The 27,433-nt window shown below is 43.8% G+C and overlaps 1 protein-coding gene across 2 annotated transcripts in view; it reads left to right on the top strand.

Moving 5' to 3' along the window:
- Window positions 1–27,433, top strand: part of rbms3 (RNA binding motif, single stranded interacting protein) — a 165,884-nt gene that overhangs the window by 92,417 nt on the left and 46,034 nt on the right. For both annotated transcript variants that reach the window (XM_018765910.2, XM_029248556.1), the window contains exons 5-6: window positions 23,795–23,952; window positions 25,829–25,908. In XM_018765910.2, the coding sequence (XP_018621426.1) occupies window positions 23,795–23,952; window positions 25,829–25,908 (238 nt within the window). The remainder of the gene's footprint in view (window positions 1–23,794; window positions 23,953–25,828; window positions 25,909–27,433) is intronic.

Below are 27,433 nucleotides of genomic sequence, written 5' to 3'. Positions count from 1 at the left end.
GTACGTACCCAGAACTGGTACGGTAAAATTGACCCTGCTATATAAATAAGTAAATCAGTATTGGCAGCTTAAATCTATCAGTCGCTTGGAGAAGAACTGTCAGAGAAGTAATGTAAACTATTTCATATCTTTTATGAAATGTGTATTTCTACAGAGCTGTACTGCTCCAAACATAAATTGCTCACATCTTCAATCATTAAAAAACAAAAATAAAACATTATCCCGGTGAGATCACCCTTGAGGGAACTCCCTAAGCAGAAGCACTTCGGTAACAATACCGTAACGACCTGTGTTGCTCGGGGGTGTCGTGTATAACTGAGAATTGAGATTGAAAAAATAATTGAGAAAATAATTGAGAATTCTGGGTAAAATGTGAAATAGTTGTTCACCCGCTGTGGGGGCTCATAGGGATTATGAGGGCGTGAGTGCCTGTTAGACAGTGTGGGAGGAGCAGGAAAGCTTGAGAAAGGCTAAGCAGGCTGGGAAAGCTGGCTTGAAGAACAGGTTCTTGAGAAAAGCGGTCCTCGCACAGGCAGAATTGTTTCCTTGTGTACATGGCTATACCTTTTGCTGTGTCCCAGTGTTCCAAGAAACGTTCGTAATGAGCAGTGTCTGTGCCTCCTTCTTTGGCCCATACAAGCCCAAAACGCAGCGTGCTACAATACTCAGCTGTGTCAACATGAACATTAAGGGTGCTGTACATTAAAGTGTCTGCTAAAGCAGATATATGATAGTTTCTTGTGTTGTGATTTTTCTGAGCTGCAGTTCCAATGCAGAGTAAAGTGCTTACAGTTCAATTACGAATGTAATGTAAATTGTGCTGTGCCCTTGTTCTCTATAGTGAAACACCCCCTTTCTTGATTCTATATGTTGTATGGAACCAGGAAACATGCATATATAAATAATAAGATTTTTGCTGCAAAATAAATTCTTCTTGTTCCTTCACAATAACAATCACTGTGTATTGGGTTTAATTAACAAGATAGATAGATAGATAGATAGATAGATACCTATAAGCAAGGATAAGTAATCTCAATAGCCTTTTTTAAAAAGTTATGGAGGATGCTTTGTGACTTATGCTACAAATAGATATTACCCGCTCAGAAGGTTATTGTACAGAAATGGAACGTAAAACACAAAAAAACAAGACATCACAGAGTTACTGCAGGAAGTTGCAACCCCTTGTGGCTGAGGAAATTAATGTGGTTGAGAACATGGTGAAAGTACATGTAAGAGGAGCAGGGTACGGTTCCCACGCTGCACTGTTTTTGACACGACTAGCTGTGTGACCTTGCGAGGGCATCCAGGCTGCCACGCTGTGTGAGTCTGGCCCAGGAGCCGTGCGGCAGCGTGTCATGCTGACATCAGCAAACACACCTTGCTCAGTGTTGGGTCCTTGCCGTTGGCCCCATGCCTCCCCTCAAGACTTTGCATCTTTCAGAAGTGTTCTCGTGGGTGCCCAAATCTTCCAGAAGGACCCAGTCCCTCCACACAATTCCTTCGGTACAAACTCACCCACTCAGAGCCCATCTCACACCAGGTGTTTTGAAACATGTTCACTAGCATCTATATGAATTGCTGTTTTTTTTGCTCACATAGGGGTGGCGTGGTGACACAGCGAGTAGTGCTGCTGTGTCATAGCACCTGGCTGGTGTGAGAGGATGTGGGTTTGATCCCTGCTCAGTCTGTGTGGAGCTTCCATGTTTTCCCCGTGTCTGCGTGGGTTTCCTCCTACAGTCCAAAGACATGGTGTTCAGGTTCATCCATAGTGTGTGAATGATGGAGGCAGTGTGTTCCACTGATGTATGGATGAGTGACCCAGTGTAAGTAGTGTATCTAGTATTGTACGTCACCTTAGTGAATAAGGTATGTGGGCTGATAACACTACATAGAGTTCATCAGAAGTTGCTTTGGAGAAAAGCATCTGCTAAATGAAGTAATGTAAATGCAAAATAAAACTTTAGAAACATGAGGGTGAGTGCAAGGAGGTTAATAATTTCACATAAATGTAATGGAATATTGTGTCCACAGTTCCACTGGTCTCACTTTGTCTGGGATGTAAAGGTGAACGGGAACCCCAAAAGATGTATGTTTACAATAGCTGATAAAATGGCTGCCATTTAATACAGGAAGCAGCCACAGAGTGTATAAATCTGCCTTACAAGCTCTTTCAAAATGTACACGCTCCATCAGCCTTGTCCAGTATTTGAATAACTATAGGAAAAGTACCTGAAGATGCACTGATATCAAAGACATATAATCCTTTAATTACATAAAGAGCAATCCTCAATTCTCCAGAGCCTCACCAAATGCAAACACATCACATATACACGCACACGCACACACACACACACACACACACACACACACACACACTGACTTCAACCGCTTGTCCCAACTGGGGTCGCTCAAAATCAGAGTCTAACCTGGCAACACAGGGTGCAAGCGGGGGACACACCGAGGACGGGATGCCAGTCCATCGCAAACAAGTCACACAATTTAATTTCACTGAAACAATTTTTTCCATGATAAACAATGAATTTTACCCCCCCCCCCCACGTTACTGAGAGGTGTCTTGTAGATGTCCGGAAGGTTAACAACACATATCCTATGAGGCAACTAGCCCTGAAGTCAGACGTTGATTCCTAGCAGGTGTACAACAGTTTGGATGAAGGTCATGACCCTCAACTGGGCAATTGTACTGCCCCGAGGGACAAGCTTTGCTCACAATAATGGGTGACAGTAATAGGCCTAGTGAAGAATTTGTCAACCTGTTACAACCCTCATAACTCCAAGGTCTTATTCTGGTCTCTTTGATATGATTTTCAGTATTTTGAGCAATGGAAGTATTATCTTAATTAGCTTATAGAACATGTTGCTTTTCAATTTCTCAGTTGTTCTACAATTGCTTTACATTTTTACATCAAGTTTGGCTGAACACCAAGCTCAAATGTTCAAAAGCAGGTGCTATAATCATAATACTGTAATTTTATAATTGTTCACTGTAGCTACATTAAAAACACCAGATATCATTCAATTCAATTCATTTCATTTTTTTTATAGAGCGCCCTTCTCACGCAGTGACACAGAGTGCTTTAACACAGGCATAAGGCAAAAAAAAAAACAAATAGATCATACAAGAAACAAAGAACACAGTTGACTAATGACTATCATAATCCAGTACTTTTACAGAGCTATAAGTATGCCTACTGGCCACGGAGGAAAGGAATAAAAACTCCCAACTGAAAGTTGACGGAGAAAAAACCTCTGGGGGTCCAAGAGCCAGTGGTTGCCCACCCCTCCTTGGCATTCTAGATTTAGTAACAATTGTAAGCCAGTTTAACAACTAATAATGATATTGTTGGTATAAGGTATCTTGAATCCCCAGCTCAGCATGGTACGTCTCGTCCATCATAGCAGTTGGTCATCATCTTCAGTCAGCATGGGATTCATCTGTCATCACCGGCCGGCCTGCTCAGGTCTTATGTAGCGAGGCAATGCCCAACAAGAAGAAAGAACAGAGTTAGTAATTTGTAACTTAAGTCAATTTAATATGCATTTGTATAAAGGTGGTAAAAACAACCAAGTGGAATTACATTTCAAGATGGAGTGCCTGAGTGAACATGTAAGTCTTTAGTCTAGATTTGAAGAGAGAAACAGACGGGGACATTTCTGACAGTAATTGGTAGACTATTCCACAGTTTAGGTGTTCTATAACTAAAGGCATGACCTCCTGCTGAGGTCTTATTGATCACAGGTACTTTACGATAACCTGCATTCAACGAACGAAGATATAGTCCAGGGATATGAGAATCAATAATCTCACAAAGGTAACCCGAAGCAATTCCATGTACTGCCTTATAGGTCAGAAGAAGGATTTTATAATCCACTCTAAATGCGACTGGGAGCCAAGGTAACGATTTAAGTACCGGTGTCATATGCTCAAACTTCCTAGTTCCAGTGACAATTCTTGCAGCAGCATTTTGTACCAACTGTAGCCTGGATACAGTCTGGTATGGACAACCTGACAATAAAGCATTACAATAGTCCAGCCTGCTTGAGACAAAAGCATGAACCAGTTTCTTAGCATCCCGTCTACATAGGAATCGCCGTAATTTAGCTATGCTTCTTAACTGAAGGAAGCACGACTTAGTCAAAGCATTTACATGAGAAACAAATGACAGCTTCCCATCCAGCAGGACACCCAAATCCTTGATACAATCTGTATGCTTGAAAGTAATACCATTTGTTGTAAAGATTGGTGTCGTTATGTCAAGAGTTTTGGCGTCACCATCTACCACGTCATCAAACATTTACAGACAGCCATTAAGTGGGATAATTTTTTCCATGCTTTCTATACCAATGCTGCATAGAGCTGTGGGTCAGAATTCCTCCACAGCAGCATGTCAGCAACAACAGGAAGTGAGTTGTTGCAGTCATTGCAGTTAAATGTGATGCAGCCATTTACTGACTGGTACTTGGGGCAGTTACATTTTCACACCTATGATTTTCCCTTTTCCCCTTCCAGGCTCTGTGATGCTACTAGAACTAAGAAAAAAGCTACAAAAAAGAGAAAACTGGAAAGGGGCAAATATTTTTGTTCACACCACTGTTAACACGGCCCGGTAGGGATGTCGAAAATTGTTTTTCAGATCTCTAAAATGAAATGAAAATGATTAACATCACCAGGATATTTGAGTATTTAGCTTTTAGCAAATACCAAAGGGTAAGCATTAGTCAGCATAATTTTTTTTCCCCTTGTACATGAAAGAAATCTTGTCATCAGCAATGTAATGAGTGAGCACTGGGACGCTCTGTGTGAAGGCCAGCCAAGGATCATTCACCAGATCTCAGATATCATCAGCAATCCACCGTACGTTCCAGCAAAAACACAGGCCCCTCAAAGGCTCACAACCGTATAAATCGAGGCCGACCTTTCATAGCCCCTCCTTGTATGGGAAAGAACTTCAGTCCAGCCCGAAAGTTTGTTCTCCCCGCAAGAGTATCTCATGTTGGAGATGGATCACTTTTTTCTACTTCAAAGAGTGTTCTCTCTCCTCAAGAATGTCCCCTTACGTGCACTTTTAGAGTCTTCAGAGCCAAGCTGATGAGAGCACTTTCAGTGAATGATGGAAAATCACATCGGCATCTAGTTCCTACTAACAGTTTATCTAGAGTGTGCAGGTGGAAATACACACTCCTCTTTTCCATTAAGACTGAATGGCACCAGTAAGTGTTGCATTTTAAAGTAATGAAATTTAGCCCTTTTTACCTCATTTCCAGTGCTGTCATTTATATACAGAGGTTCCTTGTGTTACAAACATTTGAGCTGAAAACGTTATGTTAGAAATGTGTTCGCGTTAATTTATTCGTCATTAAATGCATTTTCTTCACTGTTGTTTTCTAGAATTTCTGTCTGTTGTGTTGTAAAAATTACTTTCCACACCCTTCCATTAGTTGGCAGCAAAATACACTCAGATTAATTAAAACACAACGGACGCTAAGGGACCGCCTGCATTCTACTCAGTTCCGTTGTTTACAACTTGAAGTTGCTCTAAGTTAATAAAAATGTTCAAATTAAAACTCAAAACATATACATTGTGTATGTATATATTATATGCAGAACCTTACTAAATCAAGGGACATCTGCTTTATTAAGCTTTTGTGAATTGTGTAGATGGTAAATGAAGCTGAAAGTGGCCCCATGCTGACTATGAGGCAGCACGGTGGCACGGCAAGCAGCACTGCTCTCTCATAGCATCTCGGTGGTGCAAGAGCACATAGATTCAGTCCCTCCTCAGTCTGTGTGGAGTTTGCATGTTCTCTCCATGTCTGCGTGGATTTCCTCTGGGTGCTCTGGTTTCCTCCCACAGTTAAAAGACATGCTGTTCAGGTTCACCCATAGTGTGTGAGTGACAGAGAGAGTGTGTGTGTTCCACTGATGTATGGAGGAGTGACCCATTGTAAGTAGTGTATCTAGCAGTGTAAGTCACCTTGGTGAATAAGGTGTGTGGACTCATAACACTACATAGAGTTCTTTGGAAGTCGCTTTGGAGAAAAGCATCTGCTAAATAAATAAATGTAAATATGCATCACCGAATGGGAAGTTGTGGAAATGACAGGTCTTCTAGTTGTAGTAATTTTAAGCAAGCTTAATTTTTTAAAATTTCAAGTTTACACAAGTCATACCTTAAAAGCGGTACTCTGCAACGTAGTGATGTCATGTCTGGGGTGTACAATGCCGTGTGTTTCCAGGGCAGTTTCCTATGTACCGCGACTCTGCAATGGACAGATATGCTAGTGTTTAACTGTGGCTGTCTGCTTGTGTGCTTTCACGTCGTACAGCAGAGCAATCAATTTTCACAACATGAATCCACTTGAACACTGATGTATTCTTGCTGAGATCTTACATTACTGAAGTCCCCGCTACTCTTTTATATAATTCTCTGCCGAAAAGGTGATGGCTTTGATATTGAAAACAGCACCAGCACAAAATAAGAAAAGGTTTCAGGAATGTAAATTGTAGGCTGTTAAAGGTTTGCTGGTATTGAAGTTTAAGCACGCAGATACTCCTGTTGCTTATCTATCTCTGTAATACTTATTTTATTGAAATCTAAAAATGAGAGCTGCGCAATAAAGCCAGAAGAAAATGAAAATCCAAAGATGGGAAAGTACAGTAAAAGTGTACTGGATGCATTTAGTTCAACATACCGCTGCTAAATAAACCGCCTGTTCACCGTTTCAGAGCAGACGGCACTCACAGCTCAGAGTTTGTAATTTCAGGAATCCCCCTGCAGTAAACTTTACCTAAGAAAATATAGACAGTTTAATAAATGTCGATTAAATATTAATCTGAAATTGAGTTTCAACACTACCCAAGACACAATATAACATTCTCAAAAGGGTATAATTGACACCACCAACCGTTCAACACAAAATAAATGTTTTAAATATTTATACAATGGAAGATATTTAAAAACAGCAGTCTTTTGTGTTCTTAAATTACATAACACATTATTTTCTAAAATATAACGGTAGCACCATACGGTGTGCATAGAGAGTGTAATTTTATTTAAACCTGTGATGTCTTTTGGTGAAATGCTTTCTAAAGACTTCAGTGTGAGAGACGGGAGTCATGCTCTTGCCAACTTCTGGCTCGGTCACTGAAACTCCACCAATCCGTCCACTGAGTCCAGGTGGCACAAGGCCTCAGTCAGTCGCCAGCTCCCTCCCCTATCGCGTGACGCTGAGCCAATTTGTCCCCCGATGCTTCGTTCAATTTGCGAGTGCGTGCGACTCACGGTTAATGAGCCCCTGAGGGTCCCCCTCAGCACCCGGTGGCCACCGGAAACGCTCTTACGCCCGTCATTACTGCCGTGAGGGGACGACTTCAAAAAACTGCTCGAGCTTCACCTGACAGCGAGACAGTCATTATCCGGTCCATCTGTCACTGGCCGCCTGCTCCAGGGGTGGAGTAGCTGGACAAAGGGCCACATCTAGGTTAAGGACATACCCAAAAATCTGGAAGTGGCCTCTTCATCTCCCAGGAGGGTCCTGCTGTAGGACACTACAGCTTCCTATTAAGCTGGACTCCTCCGTTAAGTCTCAGCTGTAGAGTTATGTGAAAGTGCAAATCACTCTGCAATATTGCTACCTTCTATAGCAGAAGGGGGGCATGGTGGTGCAGTGGGTTGGACTGGGTCCTCCTCTCCAGCGGGTCTGGGGTTTGAGTCCCGCTGGGGCTGCCTTGCGATGGACTGGCATCCTGTCCTGGGTGTGTCCCCTCACCTTCCAGCCCTACGCCCTGTTTTGCTGGGTTAGGCTCTGGCTCCCTCTGACCCCGTATGGGACAAGCGGTTCAGACAATGTGTATGTGTGTATAGCAGAAGTGCAGTAATAATACCATGGTGTGGCAGTAGGTTGTACCCAGACTCAGGGCCCTGTGCAGTAGACAGAGTTAATATGAAAAGTGTCAGATGGACTGTATGATTGTGAACTGTGGAGGAGGATCCTGTTTGTGAGAGAACGAGTCTCTCTTACATACACGTGCCTGTGCCGGTGGGGTCCCGGTGCAAATGGGGACAGCTGGTAGCATACTACTTAAAACTGCTGCCTTTGGACCCAAAGATTGCAGATTCAAATTTCACCTTTGGCTGTAGTTCCCTTGAGCAACGTATTTACCCTCCATTGCTCCAGTGGAAAAAAAAAATAATAATAATTACCCAGCTGTACAAATGGGTAAATAATTGTAAGTAGATTCACATTGTAAATTGCTTTGGAGAAAAGCATCAGCTAAATGAATACATGTAAATAAGGTGGACCAACTTACTCTAGACACATGACAAATAGACTGTTCTTATAAAAATGCAATTTTACATAAGAAATACGGACGTTAATTGGACTCCCTCCTGACAAGAATTGTCGAGGAAATCTGTTAACCCCATGATGGAAGGAATGGATGTTTGTGTCTATTGACATACTATATGTAGCCATGATCTGCATCCCAAGAAAAGTGCAATAGTAATGTCAGCATGTCCTCTGAATCAACTATGAAACCAGGCCTTTGGCGGGGACGATTCTTTATGAGCATAATCGCAGAAAAGGAGAATTCTGGGTTTTGCTCTGCAGGCTTCGAAAGAGCAGCTGACAAAGGGCTCCTGGTTCGCAGGACTCACTGTGCCAACATGACTGTCCTGGGCACACGTGTGAAACCCTCTCAGAAGGGATGTGCTGACTTTGCAGACGGGCCCTCAAAGGTTGTGCTCGGCTGCATTCTATGTCTAAACCATCCCCCCCGGGACCTCCCGGTCCACACGGTTCGCAAGGTGAATGCCGACTCAACAGATCCACCAGGCAGCGAGATGGGACACGATGTGTCGCGGTGCAGCTGGCTGCCCAGAGGGTGGTCCAGCACCAGGACAGGGTGAGATCGTCTCTGCAGCTGGACCCTCAAATGAAAGGTGTGAAATCATTCACCCTTCTCACCTTCGCTTTCACTCCCCCCATGACATCGGCATGGAATTAGAGGCATTTATTTACAGGCCTTAGTGACGAATGTTGCCACTGACATTTGTGGCCTGTTCACCCCACTAGTGGAGAGAATTAACCAGCGTTCACAATGTGGTTGAATGGTTTAGCTGCTGCTCCATATCCCACACCAGACGTTCAGGAGCGTCAGCAGACAGCTGCAGTCAGTATCCAGCAGGACACGTGTGGAAAAAATCATGGAAAGCTTTGGAAACTATACCACATGACAAGAAAATGTAGTAAATATTTCCCGGTTATTGTGGTAACCGTTGGAAAAGGAGGGAGTGGAAGTAATTTACTATGGTCTTCTGCACATCATCAGGCTGTGAAAACAGGGTGAACACGCAAATCCCACACACCATGAGGAGGATTCAAACCTACACCCAAATATGAAGCTCAGGCACTGTGAGGAACTAACACTACCTACTGTGTCAGTGAAGCAGCAAAGAAGGTTGACTTAGACTCTGAAAGTACCGTGCTGAGCCCTCGGAAGGGCTCACCAGGAGTACCCTTGAGGTAGACCGGTAGCCTGAAGGAGGACCAGGAGCTTCAGCCCCTCATTCAAAGGCCTCGATGGAATATTGATCCAGTAAAAATGACAGTTTACACTAGACCGTACCCACAGTCATGACCGCATTTATTAAGTATGGAATTTAAACACGAGAAATTTCAACACAAGTGCATTTCGGCCTCAGGCCTTCTTCAGCGTCTTCTACACATGGACGCAACATTTAAATTGCATTCCTGATAAATACGCTCACAACTGTGTGTGCTGTCCTGTGCGAACGTCATTTCTGCCATCTCCAGGAGATCCAGCAATAACAGTAGTGAGCATGTATTTTTTTCTCTAACTTCAGTAAAAATTACTTTGCTGTATCGATAGGTAAATCATTGTACAGAGTCGAACAGTGTAAGCTGCTTTGGATAAGAACTTCAGCTATATGAATAAATGTGAATAAATGTGTCCCGACTGGCTGGCCTTCTCCCCGAAACATGGGCCGCGGGCTCTTTAAAGTGCCCGTATGCAGAGGCTTCTCCATAAACCATGTTATGCAGAATCAGGGAGGCTGGGGGGGGGGCATATGAAGGCTGCGTCAGTGGAATGTAATGAGGTACGTGCTGCCGGGGGCCACGGTTCTGCTGCGCTAATAGCATTCACTAACAAAGGGAGTGGAAGGAGAGCCTGGAGACGGGTGTCGTGCAGCGAACCAACAGCGTGCACAAACACACCTCAGGTGGAAGGACACAGGGGGACACGGGTGTGAGCGTCTGAGTGTGGGGCTGAAGGGACACCCTGCAGGCCATGTGCCATTTGACCATCACGGCAGCCCCTGTGAAGAGGGTGAGGGCGAGCAGAGATGCTCACGAATGTCACATTCAAATTAAACCAGCAGACGGAACGACCCGCAGCTGGAGGTGGGGGGTGGGTGCAGGGGGTGGAGGAGCTTGTTTTAATAAACAGAGCAGCGCCTGCAGGATTCATACAAACAGACCCCACTCAGCGGTTAAACTGTGTAAATGGATGGCTGCAGGTCAAGATGTTTCCCCGTCGCTGTACCTTGTTTCAGTGGGAACGTGGAAGGGAGGAAACGACAGGCTATTTGCATATCACAGGTGCCTCCGTCCGAGTTTCCCCACTCGAACCTGACACAGTCACATGTGCCCCCCGGAAAGGGTTTTTCTCTAGCCGCTGTTTGCGTGTCACTCCCGACTTTGTAAACACCCCACACGGCTGTCTTTGGAGCTTCATTTTGAAAGCTGATGCAAAGTGTGTGCAACATTACTGTAGCTGGACTTACCTTTTTCTGTAACAGCATCAGCTTCCTTCTACTAATATACACTGACAGCATGTGCTTTACGTGTCTTTGGAGTCATTTAACACACTAAACAGTGTACGCCTGGGCAGCCTCCTGTACACAGTCTGCAGCTCGATCTTCAGTGCTGTTTATTATTATTATTATTATTATTATTATTATTATTATTATTATAAGTCTCACGCCTCCCACGGCACAACGAGGAGCACCCGTGGCTGATCAGGGGACGGGCGCGTTAAAGGGAGACGCTAAGCACACACAGACGCGGAACCTTGTTCAGCTTTGTTACTCACCTGTGTACCTTGCCTTTGCTTTCCTGACTTCCCTGAGTCCTCGTCCTTGACCTCGCCCCTGTCCTCATCCTCCTCCTCACGTCTGTGAAGATTCTCAATCATCCAGGTCATGGTATATCTAAAAAAAAAAAAAAAACGAAGCTGAAACAAAGGCAACTGGACTTGCATGAGTTTTCTTGAAAACGTTTCACCACTCATCCAAGTGGCTTCTTGAGAAGAAGCCACTTGGATGAGTGGGAAGCCACTTGGATGAGTGGGAAGCCACGTGGATGAGTGGGAAGCCACTTGGATGAGTGGTGAAATGTTTTCAAGAAAACTCATGCAAGTCCAGTTGCCTTTGTTTTAGCTTCGTTTTTTTAGATCCTCCTCCTCGTTTCCCTGAACCCTCTCCTGTATCTCCACGGCTTCCTGGCTTACCACGACTCCTTGCCTGTCTTTGGATTACGTCGCTCGGATTCTCCCTTTGAACTTCGTTCGCACGTCGGTGACCCTTTGCCTGTTTTTTGACCATGTTTCCTGGATTGCCCCCGAAAGCCCTGTGCTCCGCGCTTGGGTCCGATGCTCCCGCCCCGGGGGAATTCCGTGACAATAAGTAGTAGTAGTAGTGTTCGTATTAGTGTTACTATTACCATTATTAATATTGCTATTATTATTATTTGCAGTTTATTTCGTTGTATAACTCTGTCCTAAATATGTATCCATGGCTGGCTGTGTGTCTTTCTGTGTGTGTGTGTCTTTTTAGACTGTTTTACATGAGACCACATCTCGTTTTCCGCCAACACCCAACGCCAGCTGATCCCAGTCAGAAAAGCCCCTATAGGCCTGTCTGCATTCCTGTTCAGTCGAACCCACATTATCTGACTCCACTCAGTCCTGTCATGGTATCAGGGGACTCTGAGGGGGCCACAAACTTGTCACTCGCTGACGTGTTGCTCAATACAAAAAGGCTTTTTTTTTGTTTTTTTTTAAAGCACACCCCTACTTGGCTGAAATGGCAGCCAAATTACTGTTTGGTGTGTTTTTTGCAAAGCTGCGACAGACATTTTTTTCCAGTGGGGAGGGGGCTCATCTTGCCCCAAGGCTGGCATATGTTTTGCCTCCTCCCAGCTTCCCGAGGGACACAGCGTCCATCTGTCCCTGCCGCCCCCCCACACGGAATGTCGTGTGATGAAATCTATGGCCCATATAGAGGCAGAACCTTGTCTCCCATTGCGTACCATGTCTTTACTGCATCCTGTGTGTTGCCAGCTGACAGGGTGTCCATCGTAGCTCGTCCAGCCTGTGAGACATCCCTTGGCCCTGCCTCATCCTGCTTTACAAACCAACCCAGGTCAATATCCCCATCCTTTTCAAAACACATTCTTTTCCAAATATGCTTCTCCAAATGTCGATCAAAGAGGGCAAGAAAACTTATAGAAGCAGGGGCTGGAGGGTGCTGGGGGATTATTAAAAACAACATATTCATAAAGCAGCCTGAGCAGCCATCTGGCTGCATTAGAACCATTATAACTATTACAACCACACAATGTCAGCAGCTCATGAGGAGACTGAGAGCAGCGGCTCTGATGACAGTTGGCAGTGATGACAACACAGACCCACAGCTGAGGAATATGCTCTTCCTGCCCTTGCGTTACCACGGTGTTGGACACGGAGACAGTGCATCCTGCTCTCAGTGAACATGATTTCTTAGCCCGGAGGCCTTTGCCCTCCATTGTGCCTGAAATGAACTCGTAGTGTATTTCCTATGGGGCAGCTTGGATTCGTAATCCTTTCTCTAAGCCAGGGGCCCCTTTAAGAAGCTAATGGAAACTAAGGATCCCTCTTAGAAAAATGTCCATGAATAAATTTGGGGAAAATACAGCACTCTCTGAAAACAGATTACCTTTCCGGAGAATTATGTCATAGACAGTAATAACATAGTATTATTTTTTCCTTGTTTTTAACTCATATTTAGACACTGTTATTTTCGGGCCCTAGTGCCCATCAATGGACCCCCAAGGGCTCCACAGCTCTAGGTTACACTCAAAGGATTCACTATGAGCATCCTACACATTGTCTTTCACGGAAGGAGCTACAAGTACCCCTGTCATGTTGAGAAAATCACATCTTCTTGTTTTCTTGTCATAATGGTATTGTTGTTGTTGTCGTTGTTGTTGTTGTGTATTCATTTGGTGTTTTAATCTTATGTCTGAGTACGGTAACATTTTTTGCTTTTACTCAGTTTTTTTTTTCTTACTGTATCATGGTTTTGTTGCTCTCCACAGTCACTAGTGACCTGCCATGTATGAGTAAGGTAGAGCTGAGATGTGCAGTGTGTGCGTGCATGTGTGTGTGTGTGTGTGTGTGTGTGTGTGTGTGTGTGTGTGTGTGTGTGTGTGTGTGTGTGTGTGTGTGTGTGCAATGACATGGTATACTGCAACAAATGTAAAATCCTGGCCTTATCCAATTTCGTACTGTCACATTATTACAGTACTTGTGTAATAACTTGTGTAGAATTCTGAAAGCAGTTTCATCTGTTACTGTGAACCGAGGAGTAATTCTGTTGTTTCTGTGCCGACTCTCCGTTTATTTGGGTTTGTGTGCTGCACTTTTTTAATATACTGCCCGGGACCTCTCCGAAGATCCTGTCGCTTCCAGGACTGTAATTTTACTTTGGATCACAAGTTTCTTTCCCTGTGCTCTAAGCCAGTAATAAAATGTACCGTCAGTCTGTACTTTGCAGTTCAGGGAATCTAATTCATATTCACCAGCTAATGACATTTGTCTACAACGGGTTCTTAACCTTTTTTACCGATGGCTCCACAAGTCATATATCCTGTTCTGTGGCACCTGGAGTCAATTTTATACTGGGGTACATCCCCCCAATACTACTACTACTACTACTACTACTACTACTACTACTACTACTACTACTACTGATAATAATAATAATAATAATAATAATAATAATGGGGGGGTGTGGTTGTGCAGTGGGTTTGGCCTGTGCCTGCTCTCTGGTGGGTCTGGGGTTCAAGTCCCGCTTCGGGTGCCTTGCAACAGACTGGCATCCCATCCTGGGTGTCCCCCCTCCTCCTCCAGCCTTGCGCGCTGTGTTGCTGGGTTAGGCTCCGGCTCACCGCAACCCCCACTTGGGACGAGCGGTTTCAGTCAATGTGTGTGTCTGTATGTGTAACAATAATCATCATCTGCTCTACAATTCTACTGCTGCTGCCTCACAGTGCCTGTGCTGTTGGGCATGGGTTCAAATTCACCTCAGTCTGTGTGTTTTTTCCCTGTGTCTGTGTGGGTTTCCTCCCACAGTCCGAAGACATACAGCACAGGTGAGTTACTCTGTGTGAATGTGTGTATGGTTACCCTGTGATGGACTGCTGGCCCACCCAGGAAGTACTCCCAGGCTTGCCAGTGATTCTTGGACAGGCTCTGGGCCAGCACGACCCTAAGACAAGGTTAATGAAAATGGATGGATGGATGTTCTGGGATTCAACAGTGTTCTGTATGTACAATATACATATGAAAAAGGTAATTAATATGAAAATTTCTAGCAATAATTCACACCATCATACTAAGACAAAGTTGATGACAATGTTGTGCCCCCCCCCCCCCCAAAGTGGTAAACTACTGATCTCGACGTTTCTGTTCTACTACTGTGCTACGACCTACTATGCAAAGCAGGCCTTTACATCTATGCAAATAAGGAATTACAGATTTTTGTTGAGAAACTGAGCTCGCGTTGCGTTTGTCTGTTCAGTATGATTATGCACTTGCTGATCACATGGCAGCATTACGGTGCCGACAGGAAGTGGGCAGCATGGGGTCTGAAGACAATCACCTGTCACTACAAGGCTGTTGATTTCTTCAGCTCCAGAGAAAATGACCATCTGTATGTATTTGTAAAATTGTTGGTGAGCTTGCATAACTGTGTTCCCAAAGAAACAAATTAATAATATGGAGACTCTAAAGAGGTGTCAGTAAGATTAAAGCACAGAAGAAGCTCATTTACCCGTGCGACGTTCCATTTTGGTTGTTTAACTAGCAAGATATACGATACTGTGCTCCATTTCTTCTTTAGAATCACCGGTTCAGTGTCTTGTGTATTTCAGGAATGGCTCACCAGACGGTGCAGCCTGATCTCGCAGGAGTACGAACTGCTCCTTTGATATGATTTCAGTGAACATAAGTCATTTTAGAGACTCGCTGTGCGTTCTGATGTTTTAGCCCCACAGTTGTGTCAGTTTCGGAGTAAAGACATCACCGTCTGATGTATTCTGCATGCGTTATGGTTTTGTCTTCATGGGCTGAAAGGCCTTGTAATCTCCAGAAAACCGACCCCAGCAGTGAGCTTTAGCATATCGAGCACAGGGAAAAAACGGTGTAATACCCCCTTTTTCACCCATCAGCCCCTAATAGGTTTCCTGTCTGAGAATTCGCTGTAAAGTAATGCATCATAAATTTCATTTGGCGGAGCTCTAAATACATTTGGAAACAAAGTGATGGGGCAAATGATGAGGGATGCCGGGGAGAAAGCAACGTTGCCGGGCACCGCAGATGCTTGGCGCTTGAGGTCGTCTGCATAGGCCACAATTTTACCCCACTGTGCCTCCCATGCGCCCGGCTGTATAGCTGCGTTTCTGTCTGCATGACGTTATGCTCCGTATCGACCGCTTACTCTAATGGTGTTTTGGGACGGGATTCCATATTCCATATTAGTTACTGTAGATGCAATGGAGGCCAAACCTTTGGTTTCCATTTTCTGACCAATCTCAACTTGGTGGCATTGCCTTCAACAAAAATGTCTGCTATATGGAAGAGGTTAGTTAACCCTTTCTTTTTATAAATATCATAGCACAAATTTAAGGCAAATGGATAGAGAGCTTTGAGAAAGAACTGTAACTGTTACTGTGAACACTATGGTTCAGTCCATCTGGATTACTGTTCCTCTCTCATACCCCATGGCTCACTGTACTGTTTACTTCAGTTCATTGAGGTTTAAGGTCCTACCACATCTCATTGGGGTTCAGGCCTGCACTCTGACTCTGTCATTGCAAAATGTTGATTCTTTTCTTTTTAGGGTGTTCAATTCCATGTCCACTTTCATGGTCCACTTTTGATTAGGCTTTGATTGTTGGGTAGATGGTCGTACATTTTCCTCTAAAGTACTGTGGTACCAAGAGGAGTTCCCTGCTAACCTAAGGGATGCTACCGTGTTCTAAGGGAAAAATTCTTCTCTCCTGGTTGCCCTTCCTTTCAAGTTAAGTCTGTTCCTAATAGTAGAGTGATTAACTCCAGTGTTTACTGTGTTTGTAGAGGCCTATAGATCCCTGGATGTGGCTTTTGGGTTCTTTAACCTTTTCCTGAATATCGTACAGTCTCATCTTGGTCTGGATCATTTGTAAATGATCCTTGTCCTTGTTGAGTGATGAACTCCATATAGTTTATAACTCTTCCCACACTGAAGTGCAGGAAGAGTTATAAACTCTTCATCTTGGTTACTCTTTGTGCTTGGCATGCGGTCTGATCTGGTCTTGGCATGTAAACTGATCATCACGGTTACTCTTTGTGCTTGGCATGCGGTGTAAACACCAACCTAAACCCTCTGGACCAAAGTTTCTGCTTTTACAGAAAGGGGTCATAACCTCCTGATGACCAACTTGCCATGTTCACTTGATTGACAGCACTTGGTTCTTATTACCTTATTAATGGATGTGTATTTACTGTGGGTGCACTTACTTTTTCCACACACAGCCTCTTTTGGTTGAATACAAAATAACAAAGTAAAATTTGTTATGTGTGACTTTTCACGAGTTAGATTCATAAAGCATTAAGCCTTCATGAGGATTAGATGATATTTTATACTGTAAAACATGAGAACTGTGTTGTGTTCGTATGGGATATGAGCTACTAATGTTTATGGTGGGTTTATTTCCATTATCTAATAGCACCTCGAAGAAGGATACATGAGAAACTCACCTCAGAACATCCAAAATCAGCGCATTATTATAACCGGTTCCTTGATGCCATTTATAAATAAGTGTTTTGGTCTATTTGTACTTTATAGCAAGTGCTGGAAAGGTCTGATTTTGAGCCATGTTACCACATATTTCAATGCTGGTGGAATCTCACCATGAGCACTGTTCTGTTCAAGCAGCTAATTTTCAAGAATATTGACAAACAGCAGAACTGGCTGAAGGAGTAATTTAGTTAGTTTTTTTTTTTTTTTTTAATTAGTATTATCAACATAATCAATTATACAAGCAGGTCTGCTGTTTGTCAAAATATCCTGCAGCTCTTAATCTTGCAGACTTGGTTTTGACAACTTTAAAAAAATAATAAAAAATTTAAAAAGTCAGTTTTATTTCCATCTTCTTTTGCTTTTATGACTTTCATTTATTGATATTTTTCTGAACATTAAATAAAATCCTTCTGCTGTATCAAATGTTCACACTGAGACAGTCAGTCCCAGATACTGTTTGATTATACTGTTTCCTGCACTGCGCTAAAATGTGTGTTTCAGTGTATTTTCACTGCAGTGACATTAGTTATTAGGGATTCATACCATGTATAGTAGACAATGTTACTGCTGAGACGAGAACCCTGACTGCTCGTGTCTTTGGGGTTTTGCTCAAAGAAGTTCATGTCCCATGGTCCAAGGGGTGGCGTCTCGAACCAAAGAGCAGGTTGGCCATCAGTAAAAATATGTTGTGAAGCTCTTGCTCTGTGTTTGAGGGGTTTCAGCCCTATTGACTTGACTTGGATGACACGGCAAAGTTGAATGAAAACCACTGAAGTTCTAGTCCTTTCTTGAACAACCCAAAAACCATGAAGCACTTAATCATGACTTAAAACGATTACCTTTTTAGTTTCTCTATAGTCCTTTTCTACTTTGCACTTGGGCATCTTGTGCTTCCTTTCAGCCATAATGCAAAATACACAACCAAATCTTTTGTCATGGAAATATTTTGGTATTTTCATATAATACATTAAATTGTACCACTATTATTTTTATTTTCCTGACTGTTTTTATATATGCATGACAGGTCTGCTATTGTGTTTCATATTAAGGTTGTAGAGGCTCAAGCTTTTTTTAAACCCTATTGTAGACTGTTGAAGACTGCTGAAAGACAGATTATACGGAGTCTGAAATCCTATTGTTAATAATGTTTTTCATATAAGCCCAGCATGAAATTTTAATTCCTTGCATATTATTTCACGGAGTGCCGGAAATTTCTCTGTGTTTTGAAGGGCATGATCCATCATTTGTGTTTCTCATATGTAGGGGGGGTCGAGGCACTTCTCCGCAAACCCAACATTTTACCTGCAGTTTTGCTATGCAAATTCAATTTGAGGAGCAAATGTGTTTATGTGACATGTGACATATATAACACTTCACCTACCGTTACATGGGGGTTTCTTCTGCTTGCTCTGGGAGTCTAGTGATTTCAGCTGTGGCCTTTGAATGCAATGGTTGCAGGTTTGAATTGCATCTCCTGCTGTGGTACCCTTGAGCAAGGTAGTTATATTTACATTTATATTTACATTTATTCACTTAGCAGACGCTTTTTCTCCAAAGTGACTTACAATGGATAGTACGTAGTGTTACTAGCCCACACATCTTATTCACCAAGATGACTTACACTGCTCGATACACTATGTACAATGGGTCACTCATCCATGCATAGTGGAACACGCTCTTTCTGTGACACTCACACACCAGTTACCCTAAATTGCTCCAGTAAAATTACCCAGCTTTATAAATGGGTGAATAACTAAGTCGCTTTGGGGAAAAAAGTCAGATAAATGTCAATATTATACTGTTATATTACACATGGATTCGCACAGAAAAAAAGGCATTACGCTCAAGTAATTCACAAATATTTACAGATAAGAGGAATTTAATATCTACAGTGGCAGCTTGCAGACAAGTGGTGCACATGTTTTTTACCCAATGAAAAAGAAAACAGAGATTAAAAATGGAAATGAAAATGAAACAAGTTAAAAATAAGTTGGGACTCAAAAGCAGTAACTTTACAGTGAAACTCAGGGACACGGCTGCAGAAACAAGTGAGAAAGGTCGTCCAAGCGGAAGCACAGCAAGGCGCCAAAACCACGGCACACGGCAGGACGCTCGCTCTGCTGTCACCACTGAAAAATGATACAGAGCAAATTCTGAAATGAAATAATATGAATTCTGTAATGAGGTACAGGTTTGTGATTAAGTTCATTATTTTGTTCAGCGAAATAAACTATAAGTGCATAAAGGCAGCCCAAACTGTAATTAATGCTAAAGAGGTATATTGATTGAATAATTTTTATCTCATTATTATCGTGGAATATCCAAGTCCAGGTTTGTTCTGCTTTTTGCACTGGTGCAACATTTGTAAGGAACACAAACCAAATATGTGAAATTACCTCTCTTTGTACTGTCTGGCTGTGTTTGAATATTTGTCCCAAAATGTCGACTTGTATTCACAGTATGATCAACTCGGGAGTTAAACTATGTCTCATCTGTTTAGTGTGAAATATGGAATTCTGTGACGGCTTTCATATGGAATACATGTAACATATGGAGCTGCTAAAGAGATGCTAAAATCCAGACTATGCATTCCCTCAATACGGGTTAAATTTTTTCTTAGAAAAGCAACATTTCCAGTGACAGCCCAGCATATTTTAAGATAAATGGACACCCATATTTAACCCTTCATACACTGAACTTGTGGCAGGAAAACCATCCAAACGTCAGTTGTTATTTATAAAGCTTCGGTGTAACACAAATTTTGGAAGCAAAGAAAACACACACACACACTCATCCCAAGCAGAGGTTGCAGCAAACCAGAGCCCAACCCAGGCCTTGAACCCCAGACCCACCAGAGAGCAGGACCTGGTCAAACCCGCTGCGCCACCACACCCCCCCAGCAGAGAAAAGCAAATGCTTAAAACGAAGCAAATCTTTCTCTTTACCCCTTCCTCAATGTTTAAATTCTGTTTCATCAGCTCATTAAGAGTTTGTTGTGTAATGACTCACTTACTAATCCACAGTGACGGAGTTTTACCTCGAGTTTATTTGTGTTAGAATGCTCTCACAGAATCGAATGTGGAGCAGCACAGAGACAATGTCATGACACAGCTAAAAATCCGCTTTTACAGTCATGTTCATTTATTTGGGAGATGTTGAGTTGTACCCAAGTCAAGGTACAACTCAGAAAAAATAAAAGTGCATCAACAACAGATAATAAGTCGTAGGAACAGCATGTGATTGTCAGAGCTCAGGCTGTCCAATAGCACCATTTCACTACCACACTTTAAATGAGCAGCTGCATGTGGAATTGATGTTGAGAGAGATTCAGCAGGTCTGAGGGACTGGGGGAGCTCATTTCACCACTCTGGAGCCAAAACTGAGAACCTACAGACACTTGATTTTGTACCCTTGTAAGTAGGAGCACCAAGCAGCCAGAAGGAATAGCTGTCTTACTTGTGCTGCTCTGTGCTGTTCACGTTTGTTTGCTCCTATGAACAGAGCTCCCGTCATTCAGAAATGCTCCAACCTCTGCAGTCTTTGGTGGCCAAAGTGTCACAATAGGCAGGCCATTAGGCTCGCAGCAGGTGTGGACGCCCTGTTGCTGACCAGGCCTGCGTGACTGCTGGGCATGCTCCATAAGGTCGTGTGATGCTCCCCAGGGGCTACAGAAGAATGGGGGGGGTGTTTGACGGGGCTTCAAAGGGGCCTGCATTGATCTCTGTATCCCACTGGTAAGGAGCGACAAGCTCTCAAAGGCCCCACTCAGTGACACCCCTGCTTTTATTTTGGAGCCCCTCACTTCTGACAGTCGAAACAGGGTAGTTCCACCCCTCCCTTGTACCCTTTAATATATAATATATATTACATATTACATACATTTAACATATATGTTATAATATATGGGGGGTGTGGTGGCGCAGTGGGTTGGACCTGGTCCTGCTCTCCGATGGGTCTGGGGTTCGAGTCCCGCTTGGGGTGCCTTGCAACGGACTGGCGTCCCGTCCTGGGTGTGTCTCCTTCCCCCTCTGGCGTTACGCCCTGTGTTGCCAGGTAGGCTCCAGTTCCCCGCGACCCCGTATGGGACAAGCGGTTCAGAAAATGTGTGTGTGTGTGTGTGTTATAATATATATGAACATATATATATGCTAATATGTGTGTGTGTGCGTGCATGTGCAAAAAAAATATATGTTGTTTAGGAGGTGTCACCATGTCAAATTATATGGCTGAGCTGCACGTCAGGGTGTAGATACAAATCCAGATCAGCATGTTTGCAGTTTGCACACTCTCTCCCTCGTTGCAATCCAAAGATCTGCGCAGAAGAAGACAATGGTAAACCGCTTCTTTACAGTGAAAAACCACAGTATGAGTCGGGTTGGACTCGAGGGCGCAGTCCCTACAAGCAGTACCCTACTGAGTAAATCAGCTCCAAATGAGAGTGATGTTTATGTTCTCCAGCAAAGCACTTCTGAATATCACCTCTTGGTGCGTCAGGTGCCCACAGAAGAGTCTCGGAGGGACCCGAGGGCCTCTGGCCGGGGCACCTACCCTGAGCCGCTGTGATGTGAGCCATAAACTACGGTGACACATGGTCCAGCAAATGTATTGATAAATGTTAAGGAACAGATTATGTGCTTCAGGCTTCTGTAAATCCCAAAGAAGTGTCACTCGAACCCCAGCCCTTCTCCTCAACAGTGTGCCACGGGGACATTGGGAGAGGACCAGGTTTCTGAAACTGAGCCCTCATAAGTCTTCCACCTTCCTCACGTCAGTTCCTGCAAGCGGTTTTACCCCTCGTTCTGTCACCATCACAAGCATTTCCGCGGCCTCTCGCCTTGCCGCCCTCTTTATCCCGCTCTCTTTACGTCTCCACTTAAATTTATTGACATCGCACAGAGACGCAGCAGAACAGCATCTGACACACGGAATAATTGGGTAATTAGCTTGGGCTGCCAGCTTTTCGCCGCCATGTCATGTGTCAGACGCAGAGACGCAGCGTTCTCCTCCTGGCGGCAACATGGAGGAATTATCGTCATTACGGCCGTGATAGCCTCTGGGTTTTCCATTAACCTTCCCATTCAGCGCCGAGCCGCAGAGGAACATATGGGCTTCCATACTCAATTATTGTTTCATTTTCGCCGCTATACCGCTGAGGGGCTGCGTGTGGCTGGCACCGGGGACAGGGGACGTGTGCACCGAGCGTGTGCCCGGCCACTAAGTGCGGCTTCCCTTTACAGCTTCTACAGCTGTGGTCTGGGCTTCACCACTGAGTGGTGGGCTTTTAAAAACAAAGATACACACATAACACACACCCAGCACGCACATGCCTGACACTTGCGAGGGACACAGAGGTTATACCGTTATACAGCAGTGACGCATGCAAATGACATGAGCTCCACATGTGGAGTCCTGCTACACAGTTCCACTGGATGCGGTTTACCACAGTAAGCTGTGTTGGTGGAGTTAATTGCCTCGATGGGTCGAGGGATGAAGTCACTAGTTGTGTTGGAGCTGCAGAGGATCATGCTAATGAGAAGCTACCTTAATGCAACTCTCATCACCGTTACACATGCACACACACACATACACGGGGTTATATATGGATGCTGCATCACGCCAGCATTTGTTTCCCGTAATGAGTTCCTTAATGCCTTCGCTTCTTCGCCTCAAATGGATATGAGGGCCTTAATTGAGTCAAACTGTAATTTGATTGGAAGAAGTCTTCGGTGTAGATTGCCTGTTATTGTGGCGATGTAAGTGGAGTAAGTCTGAGGCAGCAGGTGGTACGGTGGTTAAGAGTATCACCAGTAACAGCAGCATTACCAGCTCAAGTCCCAGGAGAAGCTCAGCTGTTGTGTACTCAAACTAGGACCTCATCACAGTTTCTCCCATTATGTATTCAGGAATAAACCTGTGAGTCACTTTGGGTAAAATTTCTCACTAAATAATTCACTTCAGTGTCAGATTTTCTAGACTTTAATTACTTTTTTTGAAAACACAAACATTTTTTCAGTTCATTATTTAAATTTTATTTTCTTTAAAAAAATTTGACATGGATCGAACATCACTTGCAGTTCCATCAACAGCCTGCAGTTGGCAGTAAGAGCACCTGAACGCAGTAAAAATGTGGAACGCATTAATTCAACACGGCACTGTCGTGCAGGTATGAAGCTCAGCTCAACACATCAAACAGGTTATAGACATGGTATTTTTATCTTCAGTTGTTTCAAAGTTAGCTTCATTTTAATGTTGCTTTAAGATGATAAGAGATAATTAAATGTAAGTCCTGTGACAAAATAGGGTCCCATCCAATGTGTTCCCTGCCTCACGCTCCATGTTTCCAGGACATGCTACGGACCACAGCAACCCAACAATGGCAAAAAGATCTAACTAATTAAGTCTTACATTGGATTTTTAATTCTTCATGACTTCATCTGAGGTTTTTACAGAAACTAACAAATGAATAAATGAAGGGATGCCTGTGAAATTTTATTGACTGTAATGCTTGAATGTATAAACAAATCGAGTTATGATGAGATTTCTGGTCCCAGTCGTGTTTATACCCACTGTAATAATGGTCTACTCACAGGTTGTGATCCCTGCACTGAATTGTTTCCTGATCCCTTTCCTCTCATGTCTTTCCATCACAGCAACAGGAGCAGGACCCCACCAACCTGTACATCTCCAACCTGCCGGTCTCCATGGACGAGCAGGAGCTGGAAAACATGCTGAAGCCCTTTGGCCACGTTATCTCCACACGGATATTGCGGGATGCCAACGGGGTCAGTCGAGGAGTCGGTTTTGCTAGGTATGGCACTCTGCAATTCTTCCTCTGTGTTAAGACTGAGGCTTAAGTCCCTGTCGTTATTCAGCAGCATTATGACAAATACATGCATCACCCCCCTTAGACAAGCAATGTTTTTATATGCACACCCATTCTAATGAGAACCTTTGAAAGTGTTATCTTATAATGGTATGCTCTGTATATGGCATCTCCTCACTGACAAGTCCTGCCTCTTGGGGTAGGTGGATGGGCTTCAGGAGGCCTGTGAAGTGTAGGCTTGCTTGAGAAGCTCTTCAGGTTCATAAAGTGGTCTGTGGGCTAGAGATGGTTAAGACCCTCTGTCTGAGTGATGCAATTTGTATATGATATGGACTCTTTAGAAACACTGCCTCCTTTATAGTGCTTGTGTGGAGTTTTTGCATACTCCCTTCAAGAAGAACTATCTCCCAATAGCAGGATAACATGTAGGGCATGCCTTCTCTGACAAACTCCACTTTCACTGCTGTGCCTTCATGACGTGGCATGCCCTCTTTGATAAGCCCCCCACAAAGTTATGACATCTATGACACATCTTTGACAAGCACCATCCCCCAAGTAGTGGTAAATGTGGACAACTTTTTCATACGAAGTAGTGCAAGGGTCACAGTGGCCTTCCGTGAGCTGTGAGTCTGCTTGGTCTTGATGAGACACAAGATGCTGAGCTGGGAGGGACATGTCTGGGGACAGAGGGTCATTTGAGAGAGTAAACAATGCTCCCCCCTCCCACTCACCATTATTGCTATCAGACTCCATTAGGCCTCTGCAGCACTGCCTGGTGCTCTAATCATTTTGGAAAAGAAATCCTGATTTCATTAACGGTCATCCCTCACTGCTCGATGTGTGTGGACACTGTTGTGGCCCTGGGAAGGGTGACCGATGGAGCCTCTGACATGGCCAAGTGGGACTACAGCCCAACACTACCATGAGCCGCAAACACTGTGTGTCGGGCATCACTGTGGACTCAGGTGGTCTGGTGACAGCCTGGAGCAATGGGGATCAGAAGCTGCACCCGCTGCCCTCAGCAGCCCAGCTGTCGTGTGAGGCCTGATGGCCTTTGGGACAGGTGACGCGTGTAGAGAAGATTAGATCGAACCCAAACATGTGACGGTGACAGGTGATGTCTGCAGGAGATTAGATTTTGAAAAGCCGTCCATGTGTTTTTTTGGAGCAAGTTGATGTAAAGTCCCGCCAGAGAATTCGTCTCTCACCTCCTCATGTGAGCAGGTGCAGGTGCATGGCGTGCCGAGGGGAGCCAAGACCCAATCCGTAGCGGAGATTCTTACAGTGAGTGGCCTGCCCCACCATACTGACCCTTAGTGATGGGTTGCAACCGAGGACTCTGAATCAATGAAAAATATTACCACTGACAATTTATTACACACTTCGCTTTGGAGTGCTTTGGGTTGATGTCTACACCGATTTTAAGCTGGAGTTATGGCACATGCATAAAGAATGTATCTAAAAAGATGAAGCCGTTTTTATGCTAGTTTTCGTGCGTTAGAAATTTAGAGATTTCTTGGATGATGAAGATATGGCCACTGGAGTGCTGTGCAAGTTCCGTGTTATTATATTTACAAGTCCATCCAGAATGAGACAGAACACAAGGATCACTTTCATTTTCCCAATACCTCCATCACTTTTACCCAGGGCCTCCTTTTTTATGACAAGTCCCTCCACTTTTAGACCACACCGCATTCATAACCACTAATATTACAAATCATGGCCATACGTAAACACAGAATGCATGTAAATGTTCATTTGACACATATATAACATAGATAACAATCACTGAAATGAACGCATGTGCACACATGTTATGTGTATGCGGTGAGTGCCACTAACAGCCTTTGCTTTCTCTCAGAATGGAGTCCACAGAAAAATGCGAGGTGGTCATACAGCATTTCAATGGAAAATATCTCAAAACTCTCCCAGGCATTCCAGGTAAGACTGTTTATTTCCCTTTTCTCTTTACGTCGCATTTTTCAAATGTTTTTGCGTGAAGACCAGGAGAGCAATTTAATTAACAAACGATCTTCGTGTTTAAAGCCATGTTTATTTTTACTCAGGCACTGTACTGATATCATTTGAGGTTAAGAAGAGTCTTGGAGGGTGTGTGACATTTCAACCGTGTCAGTGTGTGTGTTCATCCGCCTGTTCCATAGGGTGCCTATTGGCTGCACCAGAACTTCTCCAATTTCTTATGTGAGAAACCACTTCAATGTGCCAAAAACTGTGCAACAAACAATTAAAAAGTGTGGATAATGAAAGGGACAGTGGACAGTAGTGGACTTATTGGTTAGATGGACAGTTAGACACTCATATTGTTGTAGTCCATGGTTTTACCACTGTCTTTCACCTTTACATGGATAAGTACTTATTTTTGTTGTTGTTAAGTGCCATCCAGTCAGTGAGGACTCTTGGAAACCACAGAGTCTTTCCAGAATGCTCTGTCCTTCACTTGGGTCCTTAGTCTTAGAAGGGCTGTGTCTACTTTCACTGTGATTGAGTCCCTCCATCTGGTTGGTGCTCGTTTTTTCCTTCTCCCTCCTCCAACTTTCCATCATCACCGTCTTTTGAAGAGAATCCAACCATCTCGTGACATGTACAAAGTATGATGACCGCAGTCTAATCATGTGTGCTTCCAATGACACTTCTGGAATTATTCGACCCAACATAAAACTGTGTGTTTTCTTGGCTCTCCATGGTGTCCTTGAAAGTCTCTTCCTACACCACAGTTCAAAGGAGTCCATGCTGTTCTTCTCCCATTTTTTAAAGTCCGACTTTCACCACCGTATAGCGTTATAGAAAATACTAATGGCAGAACAGTTTCAAACTTTGCTCTTGAAAACCAACACATCTGAGGACACTTTAGAGATCTTTCACTGCAGGTGGACATGTAAGAAGCTTAAATTCTAGTTATGCACCAGTGGACCAGTACCCCATCTAGGGTGCACCTTTTTTAGCGGGGACAAGTCATATAACTGACCAATGATTCCACAGTATCGTGTACATGGTCTTAAAGAGAGGGAGCAGACTGATGCAAAGAACAGGACAATTTCTCCCAATTCTGCAATTCCTGAAAATTTTAGACTATACATTGTTGTGAGGTATATGCTGAAAAATCACTTAAAACATTTAAATTACATGGATTTTTTTAACTGTTTGGGTTTCATTTTCTCCAATTAACCATACGCTCAAGAGAAAAATTGCTAATGATCATGACGGCATGTTGGATGATGGTACAACATTTACCACAATTCCTTATCAAATTTGCTATTATGATATTAGGGGGTGCGGTGGCGCAGTGGGTTGGACCGCAGTCCTGCTCCCCCGTGGGTCTGGGGTTCGAGTCCTGCTTGGGGTGCCTTGCGACGGACTGGCGTCCCGTACTGGGTGTGTCCCTTCCCATTCTGGCCTTACGCCCTCTGTTGCTGGGTAGGCTCCGGTTCCCCATGACCCCGTATGG

The sequence above is a fragment of the Scleropages formosus genome, chromosome 23 (assembly GCF_900964775.1).
Source record: "Scleropages formosus chromosome 23, fSclFor1.1, whole genome shotgun sequence".
Taxonomy (NCBI): domain Eukaryota; kingdom Metazoa; phylum Chordata; class Actinopteri; order Osteoglossiformes; family Osteoglossidae; genus Scleropages; species Scleropages formosus.
The sequence above is the reverse complement of the archived record's forward strand: the minus strand, read 5'-3'. Positions and strand labels throughout refer to the sequence as shown.